This window comes from Ovis canadensis, chromosome 12, assembly GCF_042477335.2.
Source record: "Ovis canadensis isolate MfBH-ARS-UI-01 breed Bighorn chromosome 12, ARS-UI_OviCan_v2, whole genome shotgun sequence".
NCBI classification, from domain to species: domain Eukaryota; kingdom Metazoa; phylum Chordata; class Mammalia; order Artiodactyla; family Bovidae; genus Ovis; species Ovis canadensis.
In genome coordinates, this window is record NC_091256.1 from 68,134,738 (window position 1) to 68,152,652 (window position 17,915).

The following is a 17,915-nucleotide window of genomic DNA, read 5'->3' on the forward strand; positions in this document are numbered from 1 at the left end:
GAGGAATCAAAGAGAAGAAAGGGTTGAAGTCAATGGAATTACAGAACAGAAATAAAAAATGGAAAGCCATGGCTAAACAGGTTCCATGTCATGATTTAATATTATAAAAACACCAAACAAATCAAACCGCAACTGAAACACAGGGCGGTCAGAATCTATATATCCTTACCTCTAAGTGTGTTACACTTTAGAAAGAAGAATTATCCTTTCTGATATACAAAACCAATAGTGCCCTACTTCTTGCCTATCCACATCTTAAAATTAATCTTCCTTCACAAAAACTCAAACTGAAGACTTTCCACACAACCTAAGGCTTTTCAACATGTAAAATTTCTAGACTTTCATACCTGGTCTCTGACTAGGTATTAATCCCAACTACTTGCCATTCACCCTAAGGGTTCCCGATTTGTGTCCGTCTGCTCCAGGCACCATTCCTCCCTCAAATGCTCCATATCCATGCCTTCCTTTCCCCAGTTTTCTTTTCAGTTGTCTCCCTAGACTCCTGTTCCCTCATCCAGGAGTCCTCATACTCAACTCCCCGCCCCCCGCCTTCCCATTCTCCGTTAACTTTTTCCTCCACTGCTTCTGCCCCAAAACAGAATCAAGAATGCAGAACAAGATACAGAGACAGGGGTCTGGAACTCTGGTATTCTCCTACAGCCTCACATTCTACCTAGCTATCAGTGTAATCAATGTCACAACCCAAGAAGACAGGGAAAGCACTCTGGTGACTAGGACAGAGAGATATGCTTACCTCTACGTTACGTTCTCTAAATAAATTAGTGCTAGCACAACCTTTTGGGGACTGAATATTTTTAAAAATTAAAAATCATTCCAAAGACTCACCCAAGAAATTAGGATACAGATGGTCAATATTATCCACAACATAGTTACACTTGGGACATCTATTATTATCCTCCAAACTCTGATGAATACACTTGTAGCTATTAACAAAGAAAAAATAAAATAGGCTTCATTAAATCAGTGACTAATTAGCAAACTGGTCACAAAATAATGCCTATTAGTTTTCTATTCCTCATTTTCAACATAAGTAATCTAGCAGTTATCAAGTTTATCTCAGCTTATACTTCTATATCATAAAAAGGTACATAGGACATTTATTAGATAATAGTATATGAAAGTTATTTAAAAATAAACAAGTAACAAGCCTACAGGATATAAAATTTAAAATGTAAGTTTATGCAATTTAAACGGTACATAACAATAGGAAAAAAAACAAAAGCCTACAATTTAGTTAAGCAAACAAACTGTGTTCTTGGAGTGCTGATATCCTTAATATAAGAAGAGCTCATTCAAATAAAAAGAAAATCAGAGAAGAACAGAAAAATCAACAAACCAAAAATAAGTCAATAAACATGGGAAACACCACCTTCACTAGGATGATAAAGTGATTTAAAATTATATACTTCCTTTTACCAATCAGAATAGAAAAATAAACAAAAGGCTATCAGAGTTAGGAGTACATGTACAAATGAATAATTTGATATGCTGTTGCAGGAAATTTAACTACCATAACTTTCTAGAAGACAAATTGTATGGAAAATTCTTAAGGCTGTGAAACCTCTTTGATGCAGTGATATTAATTCCTGGAATTTATCTTTAGGAAATAAGCAAATATATATAAGTAGAAAATTTTTCAATTCAAAGTTATTTGTAAACAGCAAAATAAATTAGAAGCAACCAAAACATTAGGAAATTGACTACATAAATTTGTAAATATCAATCAAATGTATAGAGCCAATAAAAATCATAATATGTAACTATAAACCATGAAAAATAATAACTATTACAGGCCTGGCTAGAGAAATAAGATTATGATAAATTTTTCCCTTCTCAGATTATTTATTTCTGTAATGCTTGGCTTTTGACAATTGTATATTGCCTTATAATAAAAACTTTGAAAATGTCATTCAACTAAATAGAAAAGAAATATCAAATTGACATTATGAAAATAATCATTACATTACTAGGGTTTCCCTGATAGCTCAGTTGGTAAAGAATCCACCTGTAATGCAGGAGACCCCAGATCGACTCCTGGGTCAGGAAGATCCACTGGAAAAGGGTAGGCTACTCACTTCAGTATTCTTGGGCTTCCCTTGTGGCTCAGCTGGTAAAGAATCCGCCTGCAATGCAGGAGACGCAGGGCTCGATTCCTGGGTTGGAAAGAACCCCTGGAGAAGGGCTCGCTACCCATTCTAGTATTCTGGCCTGGAGAATTCCATGGACTATATAGTCCATGGGGTTGCAAAGAGTCGAACACAACTGAGTGACTTTCACTAGGTCACTGAATAAAAATAATCTTTAACACAGTGGATACAATTCCATTTCTGTTTTAAAAAATTGTGTATGTGTATATTTCTTTAAATTTTTAAATTTCATTAAATTGTAGTTGATTTACAATATTTTGTTAGTTTCACATGAGCAGCTTCAGATTCTTTTCCATTACAGGTTATTACAAGGTACTGAATATAGTTCTGTGAACTAAACAATGGTAAATCCTTGTTGTCTATTTTATATACAATGCTGTGTATCTATTAATCCCACACTCAGTTTATCCCTCCCATCCCTTTTCCCTTTTGGTAACCATAAGTTGTTTTTTAGGTCTGTCTGTTTCTGTCTTATAAATAAGTTGTGTTATTTTTCTAGATTCAGCTTATAAGTGATATTTGTCTTTCTCTGCCTGACTTACTTCACTTGATCTCTAGGTCCACCCATGTTGCTAAAATGCCAATGTTTTATTTTAATGGTTGAATAATATTCCACTGAATATATACCACATCTTCTTTATCCACTTATCATTGGTTGATGGATATTTCCGGTGCTTCCCTGTCTCAACTACTGTAAATAGTGCTGCTATGGACATCTGAGTGCATGCATCTTTTTGAAGTAGCATTTTCTCAGGATATGTGCCTAGGAGTATGACTGTAGGATCATATGGTAGCTCTGTTTTTAGTGTTTTCAGGAATCTCCAGACTGTTTTCCACAAGGGCTGCACCCATTTACCTTTCTACCAATATCGCAAAAGGGTTCCTTTTTCTCCACACCCTCTCCAGCAATTGCTTATTTGTAGACTTTTTGATGATGTCCATTCTGACCAATATGAGATGATACTTACTGTAGTTCTGATTTTCATTTCTCTACTAATTAGCAATGTGGACTATCTTTCCACCCAATTGATGGCCCTCTATATGTCTTTTTGGAGAAATGTTTATTCTGTCCATTTTTTAATTGGGCTGTGTTTTTTTCTGACACTGAGATTCATGACCTGCCTGTTTACTTTGGAAGTTAAGCCCTTGTTGGTCACATCATTTGCAAATATTCTTTCCCAGTCTGTATGTTGTTTTTTCATTTTGTTTATGGTTTCCTTTGCTGTGCAAAAGCACATGTTTGATTAGGTCTCATCTATTTATGCTTGCTTTTTTTTTTTATCTTTTGCCTTGGTAGACTGAACTAAGATAACATTAGTGTAACTTAGGTCAAAGAATGTTTGCCTATGCTTTCCTCTATAACTTTTATGGTACCATCTCTTATATTTAAGTCTGTAAGTCATTTTGAGTTTATTTTTGTGTATGGTATAAGGGAGTGTTCTAATTTCATAGATTTATATGCAGCTGTCCAGCTTTCCCAACACCACCTGCTGAAGAGACTATCTTTTCCCCATTGTATATTCTTGCTTCCTTTGTTGGGATTAATTGACCATATGCATGTGCATTTATTTCTGGGCTCTCTATGTTGTTCCATTGATCCATACATCTGTTTTTGTGCCACCATGCTGTTTTGATTACTGTAACTTTGTAGTACTGTTCAAAGCCTGGGAGGGTTATGCTTCTAGCTTTGCTATTTTTCCTCACAATTGCTTTGGCAAGTCAAGGTCTTTTATGGTTCCATATAAATTTTAGGATTATTTGTCCTAGCTCTGTGAAAAGTGCCATGGATAATTTGATAGGGATCACATTAAATATGTACATTGCTTTGGGCAGTGTGGCCATTTTAACGGTATTAATTCTTCCAATCCAAAAGCAAGGAATATCTTTCCACTTCTTTGTATCATCTTTCCTTCATCAATGCTTTATCATTCTCAGCACACAGATCTTTCATTATCCTTTGTTGTTGCTGTTCAGTCATGTCTGACTCTTTATGACCCCATGCACTACAGTTTGGTTAAGTTTATTCCTAGGTATTTTAATTTCCTTAATGCAATTTTAAATGGGATTGTCTTGTTTTTACTTTCTCTTTCTGACATTTCATTGTTAGTGTAAAGAAACACAACAGACTCCTGAATACTGATCTACCCTGCTACTTTGCTGACTTCATTCACTAGTTCTAGTGGTTTTAGTCGTAGCAATCAGACAAGAAAAAGAAATAAAAGGCAAAAGTAAAGGAAAGAGGCAAAACTGCCACTGTACGCAGATGACACGATAATCTGTAAACAAAAAATCCCAGAGACTCCACGCCAAAACTGTGCGCATTTAAATGCGTACATTTAAAATAAGTCAAGAAAGACGTTCACCACAATGTTAACAGTATGTGCCTCTGGGTCATACAATTATGGGAAACTTTTTCTTTGGCAGTGTCTACAAGTTTCTACAGCAAACATGTACTGCTCCTAATAATCAGGAAAAAAAGTTACTTCTAAGATTTTATTAGAGTGATTTATGTATATAAAGATGATGTCTAAAAAAAGACAATATCTTTTTTTAACATTTCGTTTTACGTTGGAGTATAGTTGATTAACACTGTTGTGTTAGATTCGGGTGAACAACAAAATAATTCAATTACACATATATATGCATCCACTCTTTTTCAAATTCTTTTCTCACTTAGCTTATTATATAATATTGAGCAGAGTTCCCTCTGCTATATGGTAGGTCCCTGCTGGTTATCCACTGACAGTACCTTTTTTATTCTGGGTCCAAATTGCTATAAATTTACTTCACCTTCATAAACTGAAGGAGATTTTTGTATCTGCCTACTTTCTTCCACCTTATCAAAACAAAAACCTACAACTATCAGGTTGCTCTGTTCTCGTTATTATCTACTTTCTCATCTCACATTTGTTACTGGAAGACAAGCAAAAGAGGAGGATGCGACAGAGAATCACTGCAATGGTGGTCTCTGGCACAGCACAGGGACCTAGAGATTAAACATCTGGCATATAAAAGGTACTCACACAGTGAACAAATGACTTGCACAGTGTTCCAGAAACAGTATCACCACCCTGCCCCCTGGAACTATGACCAGGCTAGGAATACCATATTACCACAAGATAGATTCCATATAGGAGAAAAAATTTCCTACATGGAAATTTCACTGAAAGAAATAGTATTTTTTTTTTCATTTTAATGTTAAATTGCTTTTATTTTTATTGCAAGGGAAAAGCATAAAGAAGATATGCAAATACAATAGATTAAAAGTTCCAACATGGAAACATTTATAGTCTTAGAGGAAAAGGAAATGAATTAATATTACCAGAATACTTGCCCACATGACAAGACTTAATCCTTACAAAAAAAATAACAAAACTGCAGGGAATTCCCTGGAGGTCCAGTGATAAGAACTCTGCACTTTACTGCTGTGTCCCAGGTTAGATCCCTGGTTGGGGAACTAAGATCCCACAAGCCACTCTGTGTGACCATCAGGAACTAAAAGACACCTTCATGTTCAAATAAAGCAAGTCAAAAAGGAGAGAATCTGAGAAGGTTATTAAAGGTGGGAGACAGGGGCTGACAGATAAACAGAAGAAGGACATTTGGGGTTATAGCAAATAGCTTTTGAAAAGAAATGCTAGTTAGAAAATGAGCAAACAAAATGATGAGAATAAACTAAATTGTTAAGACAGAGAGTTTATCAATATAAAAATTGTTTCTGAATCCAGCAGAATATTCCCCTCTCCTTTCTTTAACCCCCAGATCATATCTCTTGTCATTAAGCTTATTATCATTCCATCCTCTCCCAGAAGGAAAAAAGAAGTCTCGGACACAACCAGAAACAGAAGCTCAAATGACTTTTCTGCACTGTACTTCATAATACCCAACTAAACTGTAAAATTTAAATGTATCAAATTACATCCCACTATACAAAAGTGCAGTGATGACAAGATGCATCAAATTTATAACATCTACTACCTCAGTACCACCTCAGGTAGATCCTCTCTAGTTTGAGAAATACTAACTGTCTTATTCTGTACTTAATCTGTGTTTATGTCTCAGAGCAGCTCTATTTGCTAATTAAAAGCAGAGATTTGTTTCATTTATCTCTCTACCCTCAATATCTAGCCTAATATCCCACTGAAGAGCTGGAACTCAATAAATGCTGAATACATGAAAAAACAGATATAAACAAAAAAGAGACATACTTCTGTTGCCTTCCGGGTCATATAAAATACTCCAAGAAAGTTTCAGTATTTCTTATCACATGCATTCATGCTAAGTCGCTTGAGTCGTGTTCAACTCTTTGCAACCCTTTGGACTGTAGGCGCTGGGCTTCTCTGACCATGGGGATTCTCCAGGCAAGAATACTGCAGTGGGTAGCCATGCCCTCCTCCTGGGAATCCTCCCAACCCAGAGGCTGAACTTGCGACTGATATCTACTGCACTGGCAGGCAGGTTCTTTACCACTAGCATTGCCTGAGAAGCCCTATCACAGTAACTCTAATTCATTCTCATTCATCTATCTACCTGACCAACACAAGTCCAAATGCAATGCTGTGGATTCCAAAAGAAGAGAAAGTACCTAAACTAGCAATCAAAATAGGTGAGCATGAAGAGATAAGAAGGATATACGCATTTGGGGTCCATCTGAGAAGTTTTCAATAGCTACTCACACTGCAACTCTTAAAAAAACTTAGTACCACAGTGTGCTGACATAAATGGGTAGTACCTGTGTTCCCTAGTAAGTGTAGATCCGATCACAAAGGATGACTATTTCTCCACAGATGTATATAGATGTTCTGTTTTTCCTATTAAGTGCTTACCTACCTACAAAATACAATAGATTTTTCTGTCTAAGTCAACAGGGATGAACAGATAAAGAAAACTGAGTAATTAGAAAATTCTCAAAAAAGAAGGGGGTACAGAAAGAACAGATTAGTACCAGTGGTTGTATATAACAACCTGGTACTAGTAAAGTACAAGATGGTCGATTAGTCAAAAGTCCCAACAGGCAAAGTGACCCTCAGGCTGGATCACAGGTATGCTGTGATGACAAGACTGAGGGACCCTATTAATTGTAACTAATTTTTAATAAAGCAAAATAGTAAATCAGCCATTGGTATATATGAGGTCAGAGAAGCAGGGGACAGTGGACAACCTGGAGGCCGCAAGGGGGAAAGAGAAAGAACAAGCCTTATCTCTACACCATATAGAAGCCAGTTTTATAAAATGACGTCACTAAGTTTAAGTTAGACTATAGCTAACATTAATAGCAGATTCACTGTGAAGTGGGAATGAACAAAGAGACAGAACTTCCTGCTTTATGGTCTCCAACATGTTACTAGGAAAGACTTATCATTTATAAGTGGGACCAGAAATAAATAGTTAATGTGACTCAATTTGATTTAGTGTTAATAATCTGAATTGAGCCTTCAAGTGGCATACAGCTTGACTCCAGGTTACCAGCCCCAGGATTCAAGTTAGCAAAGAGTTGATACAATAGGCTACTTATTGTTCATGACTAAAGTTCCGTAGGCCTCACATAATAGGTAAGGTAAATAATTATGAGCTTTTGCTTTAAACAAAAGTGCAAAATATTTAGAGGCTTCCCTTGTGGCTCAGTTGGTAAAGAATCTGCTTACAATGCAGGATACCCAGGTTCAGTTTCTGGGTTGGGAAGATCCCTTGGAGAAGAAAATGGCAACCCACTCTAGTATTCTTGCCTGGAGAATCCCATGGACTATAGCCTGCTAGGCTCCTCTGTCCATGGCGTTGCAAGAGGTGGACATGACTTAGCAACTAAACCACCATCACCACAAAATATTTCATAGTTTATCAAGCCTGGGACTGGGATTGTCAGACTCCAGGTTTACTGGCTCCTGCCCATGTTATTATCTCTACCCTACCAAAAACTGCTCTCTGGTAGGTACTTTAAAACATAATCACATCAGAGTGTAACACTAACTTGAACTGTAACAAGGATCTAAACTTTATTTTTATTTGAAAGACAAAAAGGGTATTTAAGAAACCAATGGGGCTTCCCAACAATGACCTAAAGACATATCATGAAGATTACAGGACTCACTGAAAAGAGTAGGACTGTCTAGTTACAAAGTCAATCAGTAATTTATTATATTTCACAACTTAGTGAAACAAGATCTCTGAACTGATTTAGCAGACTCTTAGGCTTTTTTTAAATGCCACAGTAAATTATAAGTTAGAGGAGGGCAATTAGGAAAAATGAAAACCTCACCTTACAACCTGTTTTCACACTTCCCTTTCAAATCTGTGAAAGAAGAAGAGGTGACAAGACACAGAGACAATGGGGTTGAGGGTTGGAGAGCAGCAGCAGAAGATAGGCTGAATGACTTGAAAAAGGTAAATTTTAGACCCAGAACCCAGAACTAGATTCCTGGCCCATCAACTTCAAGATGTTGCTCTTTCAGCTTTACATCAGGATGCTCAACTAAGGGCAATTTTGTCTCCTAAGGGATATCTGGCAATGGCTGAAGACATTTTTGCTTGCTACAACTGGGAGCAAAATGGTTGCTACTGGGTTGTTAAAGAAGCAGGTATACCTGCTGGGTATATTAGAACACAACAGAAATATTAAATAAACAGTGTAAATAATTTAGGGAGATGATTGCAAGTAGAATATGTCATCTTGAGTCAAATAGGTAAATAAATAAACTAAAGGAATTAAACATACAGAAATTATATATTCATTAGGATGACCACTATTTAAAAAAAAAGAAAAAGAACCAAACCAGAAAATAACAAGTACAGAGAGGATGCGGACAAACTGGAACCCTTGTGCACTGTTGAGGGGAATGTAAAATTGTACTGCAGGCAGGAAAAACAGTGCGGCGGTTCCACAGAAGATTAAACACAGATTCACCACATGATCCAGTAATTCTGCTTCCAGGTAAACACCCGAAAGAACTGAAAGCAGGATTTCAAAAAGCTAGTTATACATCAGTGTTCCAAGCAGCATTATTAACCACGGTTTTCACAGATGAAAGCAACGCCAGTGTCCACAGAGAGATGAACGCACAAAGTATGATACGTGCAGTCATCCCTTGGTATCCACAGGAAATTGCTTCCAGGACCTCCAAGGATCCAAAATCCAAGGATGCTCAAGTCCCTTACACAAAGTAGAACAGTATTAGCATATAGCTTACTGCACATCCTCCTGTGTACTTTAAATCGTCTCTAGATCACTTATAATATCTAATATGATGTAAATACTATGGAAATAGTTGCCAGTGAGCTGCAAATTCAAGTTTCTCTTTTTAGAATTTTCTGGAATTTTTTTCCAAATACTTCTGAACCCTAGTTGGTTGAACCCACAGATGCTGAACCTGCAGATATGTAGGGCCAACTGTACATGCAGTTAAATGTCATTCGGCCTCAGAAAGGAAGGAGACTGTGACACAGACCACAACATGGATGAGGCCGGAGCGACTGTGCTGAGTGCCCGGAGCCAGTCACAAAACAGGTGCTGGTGGACTCCACTTACACGCGGTATCCAGCGTAGTCAAAATGCACAGAAGTAGTACGGGGGCTGGCAGAGGGTGCGGGGAGAGGGGCATGCGGACTTGTTTAATAAGGGCAGTCTCTGTTTTGCAAGATGAAAACATTCTGGAGACTGCGCAGCAATGTGAACAATATTCAACATTACTCACTCAGAAACGACTAAGATGGTAAATTTTACGATATGTGTATTTCATCACAACTGAAATTCTTTCAAAATACACTAATTTATGTGACATTCAACCTAAAGTAGCACTGAGCACAGTGTTAAAGGACCAGAAAATTTTAATCCTCTAATATCCTTTTTCAATGACCTGCTAGCCTGCTTTAATGACCCTCACATCTGACCCTCAGGATTGAGTTAAAAGTGTTTCATGCTTCATTCTGATACCCGGCAGCCTCCAGTTTCCTAAAACAGTAGTCAAAGCTCTTTAAACAATAAACCCAGAAGCTTATTAATTATAATTTCATATCTTATTTCATGGTAAATCAAAGTATTTCTCAGAAACTATACCATTAACCATGTTTGCCTTGAGACATCAAATCTATAAAGACGTATCAGTCAAAGAAATATGATTCAAAATAACCAACAGTAACTATAAAAATGCAGCTTCTCACTGGCTATATTTACACACAAGTTAAAACCCCCCCAGAAGACAATTTCACTAAATAAAATCATCTTACCAAAAGCTGTGACCACACTTCGTCATGTATGCTTCCTCGATCATATCAAAGCAGATGGGGCTAAAAACAAATAGAAAAATAATTAATACATTTAAGTAATTACAAATTGGAAAAAGTCATAACAGAATCAACAAAATCATATTTCAGTACACAGGTAAATCTTCAAACTTTTTACTGATGAGAGATGAAATTTCTCTTGGGCTGAATGAACTTCAGTGGATTGCTGATAATAATAATTTGTGGACCATCAAGATCTAAGATGAATGAAATGAATAATTTAACTGACCCCAATATTGTAACTTGCCCGTAACTTTTTACAGTGTGGTGCAATCACAAAAGTAAGTAAGTTCTATCATCTTTTCGATCATCCCTGGTACCAGACACAAGACCTACTCATCTAAATGCGCTTTTATTTTCTATCTCAAAGAAAACTAATTTCCTGAGTGATAAATTTACAGTTACAATTTCAATATCTCTTCCAAGCAGTGAAGATGCTAATGATAACTAATACTTAACACAAGCTATGCATGTCCACTTAAATAATGATATTAACTCAATCCTTTATAGATAAGGAAATCAACACAAGTGATGTTAAAAGTCACAGAGCTAGGAAGTAACACAGCCAAATTTTCAAACTCAAGTGCATGTTCTCAGCCACTATTCTATTCTACTTTCACATACGATAAGTTAAATATCAAGTCACACCAACTATGCCACATGTTCTGGCCAAGGAAAGGTGGTTATCAATCTCTTGAGAGGATAGTCTACCAAAAATACGCAAAGCCTTACAAAAAGCGATGTCCCTTTATCCTTCCCCGTTCTTCCTTCCAAAAACTCCATGAAGTGTCCAGAGATACAACAGCCATCTTGTGATCATAAAGACAACAACTATAGGCTAAGAACACAGGATATGAGCTCCTTGGTAACATTCTTCAGCAGTTGCATCAGCCATGAATTGTCTCTCTCTGGACTTCACATTACACGAGAAAAGCAAATCCTCACTTGCTTAAGCCAATATTTATTGAGTTTTCTGTCACTGGTATACAGATCCAGTCCTTACTGATGATACATGACAATTAAACTGCAAATGAAAATTTATCCAGTCCCTTCAAGAAAAGTTTCCTAGGCATAAGCACCATCTTAGAATGTGAGATTTTAAGTAAGTCATAAAGAAAGTCTCAGTGTCACACAAGCTCGGCGTTTCATCACCTACTGGATCCTGGCAAAGACTGTACTGGATTTGTCAAGTCTGTTCCAGACTCAGAAGAAGGAGAAATCTCTTATATGTGGGGATTCGGTAGTTTTTCGTTTGGAACGAAGTCCACCTTGCTCCATCTAATGAAGAAGGAGGAGGGGTGGGAGTCCCTCCCGAGGACACATGGATGAGCTGCCCAGGGTGCTCTGTGATCCCAGTCTGTGACTGAAGGATGCCAAAGAGCAGATCTGGGATAGACAAATTTTATTTTACACTGGTACAGCTGGTCACTGGGTGCTCAAGCAGGTATCTTAAGGCCATTTTTTTTTACAGATAGAAATATTTACTCATTATATATGAACAGTATATAGCTTTCCAATTTTAACATTTAATTAATTAATTAATTTGGGTCTTCATGGCTGCACACAGACCTCTCCTTGCGGTGGCTTCTCTTCTTGCAGAGCACAGGCTCTGGAGTCCAGGCTCGGGAGTTGTGGCAGACAGGCCCACTAGCGCCACAGTATGCAGAATCTTCCTGGACTAGGGATCAAACCCATGTCTCCTGCGTTGGTTGGCAGGCTGACTCTTATCCACTGTACCACTGGGAAAGTCCTAAAATTTTAACATTTTGAATACTTCAAACCTCACGATTATTAAGATAACCTATTATGAATCATATTCTACTTTTTAATCTTCCAGTTTTCTAAGCCCATCTCTTAGCATTCAAACTCCAAAAAGAGTGAAAATTATCTTTCTTGAGTGGACTCTATATATAGTTTTATTAGTAAGAAAAAGGAAGAGTTGAGAGTAAATCTCTTAATCTAGAAAAGGCTGAGTCAAAGAATTATAGAATGACTTTGAAGAACAGATCTTCCTCTTGTTTATAAAGATCTCTTGAGGTCTACTTCAGCCCCTGGGCCTGGAATCTGCAAATCACTTGTGTTCTACCCTTTCTCACAACTATGACTTACTCCTTGATTTCTCTGGTCACTAAGGCATACCTTTTCTTTTCTCCTTTTTTCTTTTTCTTTTGTTTCTTTTCCCCCATTTTTTTTCTTTTTTTCCCTTTTCTCTTGGTTATGCTACGCGGCAAGCGGGATCTTAGTTCCCTGACCAGAGAGCAAAAACTGTGGCTCCTGCAATGGAAGCATAAAGTCCTAACAACTGTACTGCCAGGGAATTCCCAACTCTCAGCCCTGCCCAATTGCAAAGGGCAAAAACACACTCAGGGTAGGTTTTAGGGGAAACTGTAAACAAACAGCTTAAAACTCCTTCTACGCTGCCTATCAACAGCATCCGAAGACAATGAGCTAGAAGACCTAAGCATAAGTACAAACATAGCAAGTATATGAACTGGCAGACAAGCTAAACATTATACCGATATCTGAAATTTTACACAGCCCCCAAATCCTTATACAGACCCCCCAAAATGTTTAGGGACCCTCTCAAACTTTTTATGGACATCTGACACAGTGGCAACATCAAAAACAAGGAAGAAATCACAAATGGATTAAAGCCCCTGCTGTCACCATTCACACCTCCTGTACCACCATAAAGCAGCAATTCTTGTAAATCAACATGGAAGACAGAAATTCCAACAGAAAAAATGGGAAAGGATATCAATTCCTAATTCACAGGATGGGAAGACACACTATTTTTCAAGTATATAGAAAGATGTTCTGATTCAGTAGTAATCAAAATATGCAAATTAAGTTAACATGTTACATCCATTAAATCATTAGAAAATTAGAATACCAATTATATTAGGGAGGATATGGAAAAACAAGAGTTTTCATGAAGAGACATCTGGCAAAGCAACCTACATTGAATTTTCATATACTTATTACCCAGTAATCCCACTCCTGTGATTTGTACATAGGTACACAACATAAAAGAAAGCTGAGCGCCTAAGAATTGATGCTTTTGAACTTTGGTGCTGAGGAAGACACTTGAGAGTCCCTTGGACTGCAAGGAGATCCAACCAGTCCATTCTAAAGGAGATCAGTCCTGGGTGTTCTTTGGAAGGAATGATGCTAAAGCTGAAACTACTTTGGCCACCTCATGCGAAGAGTTGACTCATTGGGAAAGACTCTGATGTTGGAGGGATTGGGGACAGGGGGAGAAGGGGATGACAGAGGATAAGATGGCTGGATGGCATCACCAACTCAATGGACGTCTGAGTGAACTCCTGGAGTTGGTGATGGACAGGGAGGCCTGGCATACTGACCTTCATGGGGTCGCAACGAGTCGACACGACTGAGCGACTCAACTGAAAACATCATAAAAATGTACACATTCAGCATGTGCGTACATATATGTAAATACAAATATACATGTGTTTACATTTTTGTGTGTGTGTGTATATGTGTTTACGGAGCTAAGAGAAAAACATCCAGATCTGTCAATAGGGAATACCTTTGAGGATATTTTTCCAATTCCAAAGAAAAAGGCAATGCCAAAGAATGCTCAAACTACCGCACAATTGTACTCATCTCACATGCTAGTAAAGTAATGCTTAAAATTCAGCAAGCCAGGCTTCAGCAATACGTGAACCGTGAACTCCCTGATGTTCAAGCTGGGTTTAGAAAAGGCAGAGGAACCAGAGATCAAATTGCCAACATCTGCTGGATCATCAAAAAAGCAAGAGAGTTCCAGAAAAACATCTATTTCTGCTTTATTGACTCTGCCAAAGCCTCTGACTGTGTGGATCACAATAAACTGTGGAAAATTCTGAAAGAGATGGGAACACCAGACCACCTGACCTGCCCCTTGAGGAACCTGTATGCAGGTCAGGAAGCAACAGTTAGAACTGGACATGGAACAACAGACTGGTTTCAAATAGGAAAAGGAGTACGTCAAGGCTGTATATTGTCACCCTGCTTATTTAACTTATATGTAGAGTACATCATGAGAAATGCTGGGCTGGAAGAAGCACAAGCTGGAATCAAGATTGCCAGGAAAAATCTCAATCACCTCAGATATGCAGATGACACCACCCTTATGGCAGAAAGTGAAGAGGAACTAAAAAGCCTCTTGATGAAAGGGAAAGAGGAGTGTGAAAAAGTTGGCTTAAAGCTCAACATTCAGAAAACAAATATCATGGCATCTGGTCCCATCACTTCATGAGAAATAGATGGGGAAACAGTGGAAACACTGACAGACTTTATCTCTTTGGGCTCCAAAATCACTGCAGATGGTGACTGCAGCCATGAAATTAAAAGACACTTACTCCTTGGAAGAAAAGTTATGACCAACCTAGACAGCATATTCAAAAGCAGAGACATTACTTTGCCAACAAAGGTCCGTTTAGTCAAGGCTATGGTTTTTCCAGTGGTCACGTATGGATGCAAGAGTTGGACTGTGAAGAAAGCTGAGCGCCAAAGAATTGATGCTTTTGAACTGCGGTGTTGGAGAAGACTCTTGAGAGTCCCTTGGACTGCAAGGAGATCCAACCAGTCCATTCTGAAGGAGATCAGTCCTGGGTGTTCTTTGGAGGCAATGATGCTAAAGCTGAAACTCCAGTACTTTGGCCACCTCATGCAAAGAGCTGACTCACTGGAAAAGACTCTGATGCTGGGAGGGATTGGGGGCAGGAGGAGAAGGGGACGACAGAGGATGAGATGGCTGGATGGCATCACCGACTTGATGGACGTGAGTCTGAGTGAACTCCAGGAGATGGTGATGGACAGGGAGGCCTGGCATGCTGCAATTCATGGGGTCGCAAAGAGTCGGACACGACTGAGCGACCTAACTGAACTTGAGGATACTTGCAACAAACTGGATACTTGTTACAGTAGGGAATTAGAGGCAGCCTTTATGATAAAAATTACTAGAATGGAGAAATTAAAATGTGCTTAGATATATACTAGAAAACATGAAACCGTCCAAAAGGAACGAATCAAAGGTACAGGGAGCACCATGACTGGATACTGTGTCAAGTGAAAACAGAAATGAAAATAAGATCTGTGACACAACATGATTCACATAAAATTAAAACACAAAAAATATGTTTCACAGGTACACATAGATTCAAAAACACATATAAATCACAACAGAAAACCAAGAGAAGAGGTTAGAAAAATAAGAAATTAAGTAGGGAGAGGAATATATAATCTTATTCAACAGTATCTAAAAATGACATCAATAGTAAGACGTACCATTATATGCAACTAAAAAAGAAACAACTCTGCTACTTAAACTAAACTTCTTTATCAGTTAGGAAATTTACCCTTTTCTAAAAAGCTCTTTTAGATTTAAGTTTTATCATACATCACTCTTGTGGAAAACACACACACACACTTATAATTAGGTTTTCCAACAAATTCTCATTCTTCAGGGTTTAACTTTCCTGAATCACTTTTTTACTAAGTCACTGATACCCAGATTTTTCCACATAATACTTTCCATTTCTGTGGTGATGTATCATTTACTAGGAGAATTCATAATGGAACTAAAAGCTGTTGCTCCTGGGACTGTAAGCCAAGTTTACATTCAGTCAGATCACCTACACCTGACTCCAGCTTTAGGAATGTTGCCTAACATGTCTAATTCACCAAATTCTAATCTGTTGAGGCAGGCATTTTCTCTGTTGACATATCCATGTGAAATGACAGCTACTTCCAAGAATTTTTTTTTTTAATTCCATCATCTACAACACATAACCCAATTTTCAAATACGCCAAAGGATAAATGAAGGAAAAACTAGAATCAAAGAATATGACAAAGTGAAACAAAGCAAAAGAGGAGCCTTGGGCTGGTTAATGAACAAGGGGAAACACGATTACTCTGGACTTGAGGCCAAAATTTAAATGAAGCAGACTTACCCTCTTACTATACACACTTAGAAACTGGCTGGTGGTCAGGGAGGTTGTGGGGAGTCAGGGGCGGGATGGGCAGCAGGGAGAATAAATAAACCAACTGCTTTTAGACCCTGGACACTAAGCAACACAGTACTGAGATCTCTGAGGAAAGCGGACAAATGAAACGAACGCTACCATAGATTCAGCTTGTTGCCTTAAAGAGAAAGTTTCCCAGGCCCAAGGAGGGAGAACACAAGCAGAGCACGACAATCTTGCTGGAATGAGAAAAAGGAAACAATTTACAAGACAGGACACCCAAGAAGGAGCTACAAGAAAAATCGGAAAAAAATCTATAGAGCATTCTCATCAGATTCACTGTTGAAGACTAGTCACATGTGCCCAAGGTGAAAACTCCACAAGACCACAATCCTAGAGACAAAGGATAATTTCCATGGGCTGATTAACACATGAAATACAGGTTGAGAAAAGAAGCCGCAAATCAGATGTCAACAGACATTCATTTCAGTTGCTCAGTCATGTCCAACTCTACGACCCCATGAATTGCAGCACGCCAGGCCTCCCTGTCCATCACCAACTCCCAGAGTTCACTCAAACTCACGTCCATCGAGTCGGTGATGCCATCCAGCCATCTCATCCTCTGTCGTCCCCTTCTCCTCCTGCCCCCAATCCCTCCCAGCATCAGAGTCTTTTCCAGTGAGTCAACTCTTCGCATGAGGTGGCCAAAATACTGGAGTTTCAGCTTTAGCATCATTCCTTCCAAAGAAATCCCAGGGTTGATCTCCTTCAGAATGGACTGGTTGGATCTCCTTGCAGTCCAAGGGACTCTCAAGAGTCTTCTCCAAAACCACAGTTCAAAAGCATCAATTCTTCGGCACTCAGCTTTCTTCACAGTCCAACTCTAACATCCATACATGACTACTGGAAAAGCCAAGTTAAAACAGAAAGAGAAAAAGAAAACACAGCATCTATGGGCTGTGGATCAGTATCAAATCAATCAAAATAAATATAAGAAGATGCTGGCTAAAGTTCATTTTAAAATAACAATTAACAACAACAAAAAAAAGACACCACACCACATATCCAAGAAGTTCAGAAAACTCCAAGAAGAATTTTAAAAAACAGAAAAACACCCTGATACATACACTGCATTTAAACCAATAAAAGCAAAATGAAGAGGAAATCTTGAAGGCAGTCACAGAGAAAAGACACACCACATGCAGAGGAACAAAACTAAGAGTACAGCAGAGTTCTCATCAGAAACTATACCAGCCAAGAGAGTCTGGAGAGCTTCTGGACTGGTGGCGACCTGGGGAGAATGGCACTCTTGGAGAGGGCACGAAAGCTCTGCACCCTTTCCCTGTACCTTGTTCTATGCATCTTTCCCATCTGGCTGTTTCTGAGTTATATCCTTTAATATTAAACCAATAATACGGTCATTATTCCAACTTTTAGAGGTGATAGACCATCTACATAGTGGGAACTGGCTGGTTGCTGCAGTACTCCACACAGGAA

At 38.3% G+C, this 17,915-nt stretch overlaps 1 protein-coding gene across 8 annotated transcripts in view; it reads right to left on the reverse strand.

The window, feature by feature from the left end:
* COP1 (COP1 E3 ubiquitin ligase) overlaps nucleotides 1–17,915 on the reverse strand; it is a 231,047-nt gene that overhangs the window by 194,514 nt on the left and 18,618 nt on the right. For 6 of the 8 annotated variants that reach the window (XM_069546126.1, XM_069546127.1, XM_069546129.1 and 3 more), the window contains exons 2-3: nucleotides 10,389–10,448; nucleotides 847–944 (exon numbers count right to left, since the gene is read on the reverse strand). In XM_069546126.1, the coding sequence (XP_069402227.1) occupies nucleotides 847–944; nucleotides 10,389–10,448 (158 nt within the window). The remainder of the gene's footprint in view (nucleotides 1–846; nucleotides 945–10,388; nucleotides 10,449–17,915) is intronic. The other 2 variants (XM_069546133.1, XM_069546134.1) reach the window with 1 other exon arrangement.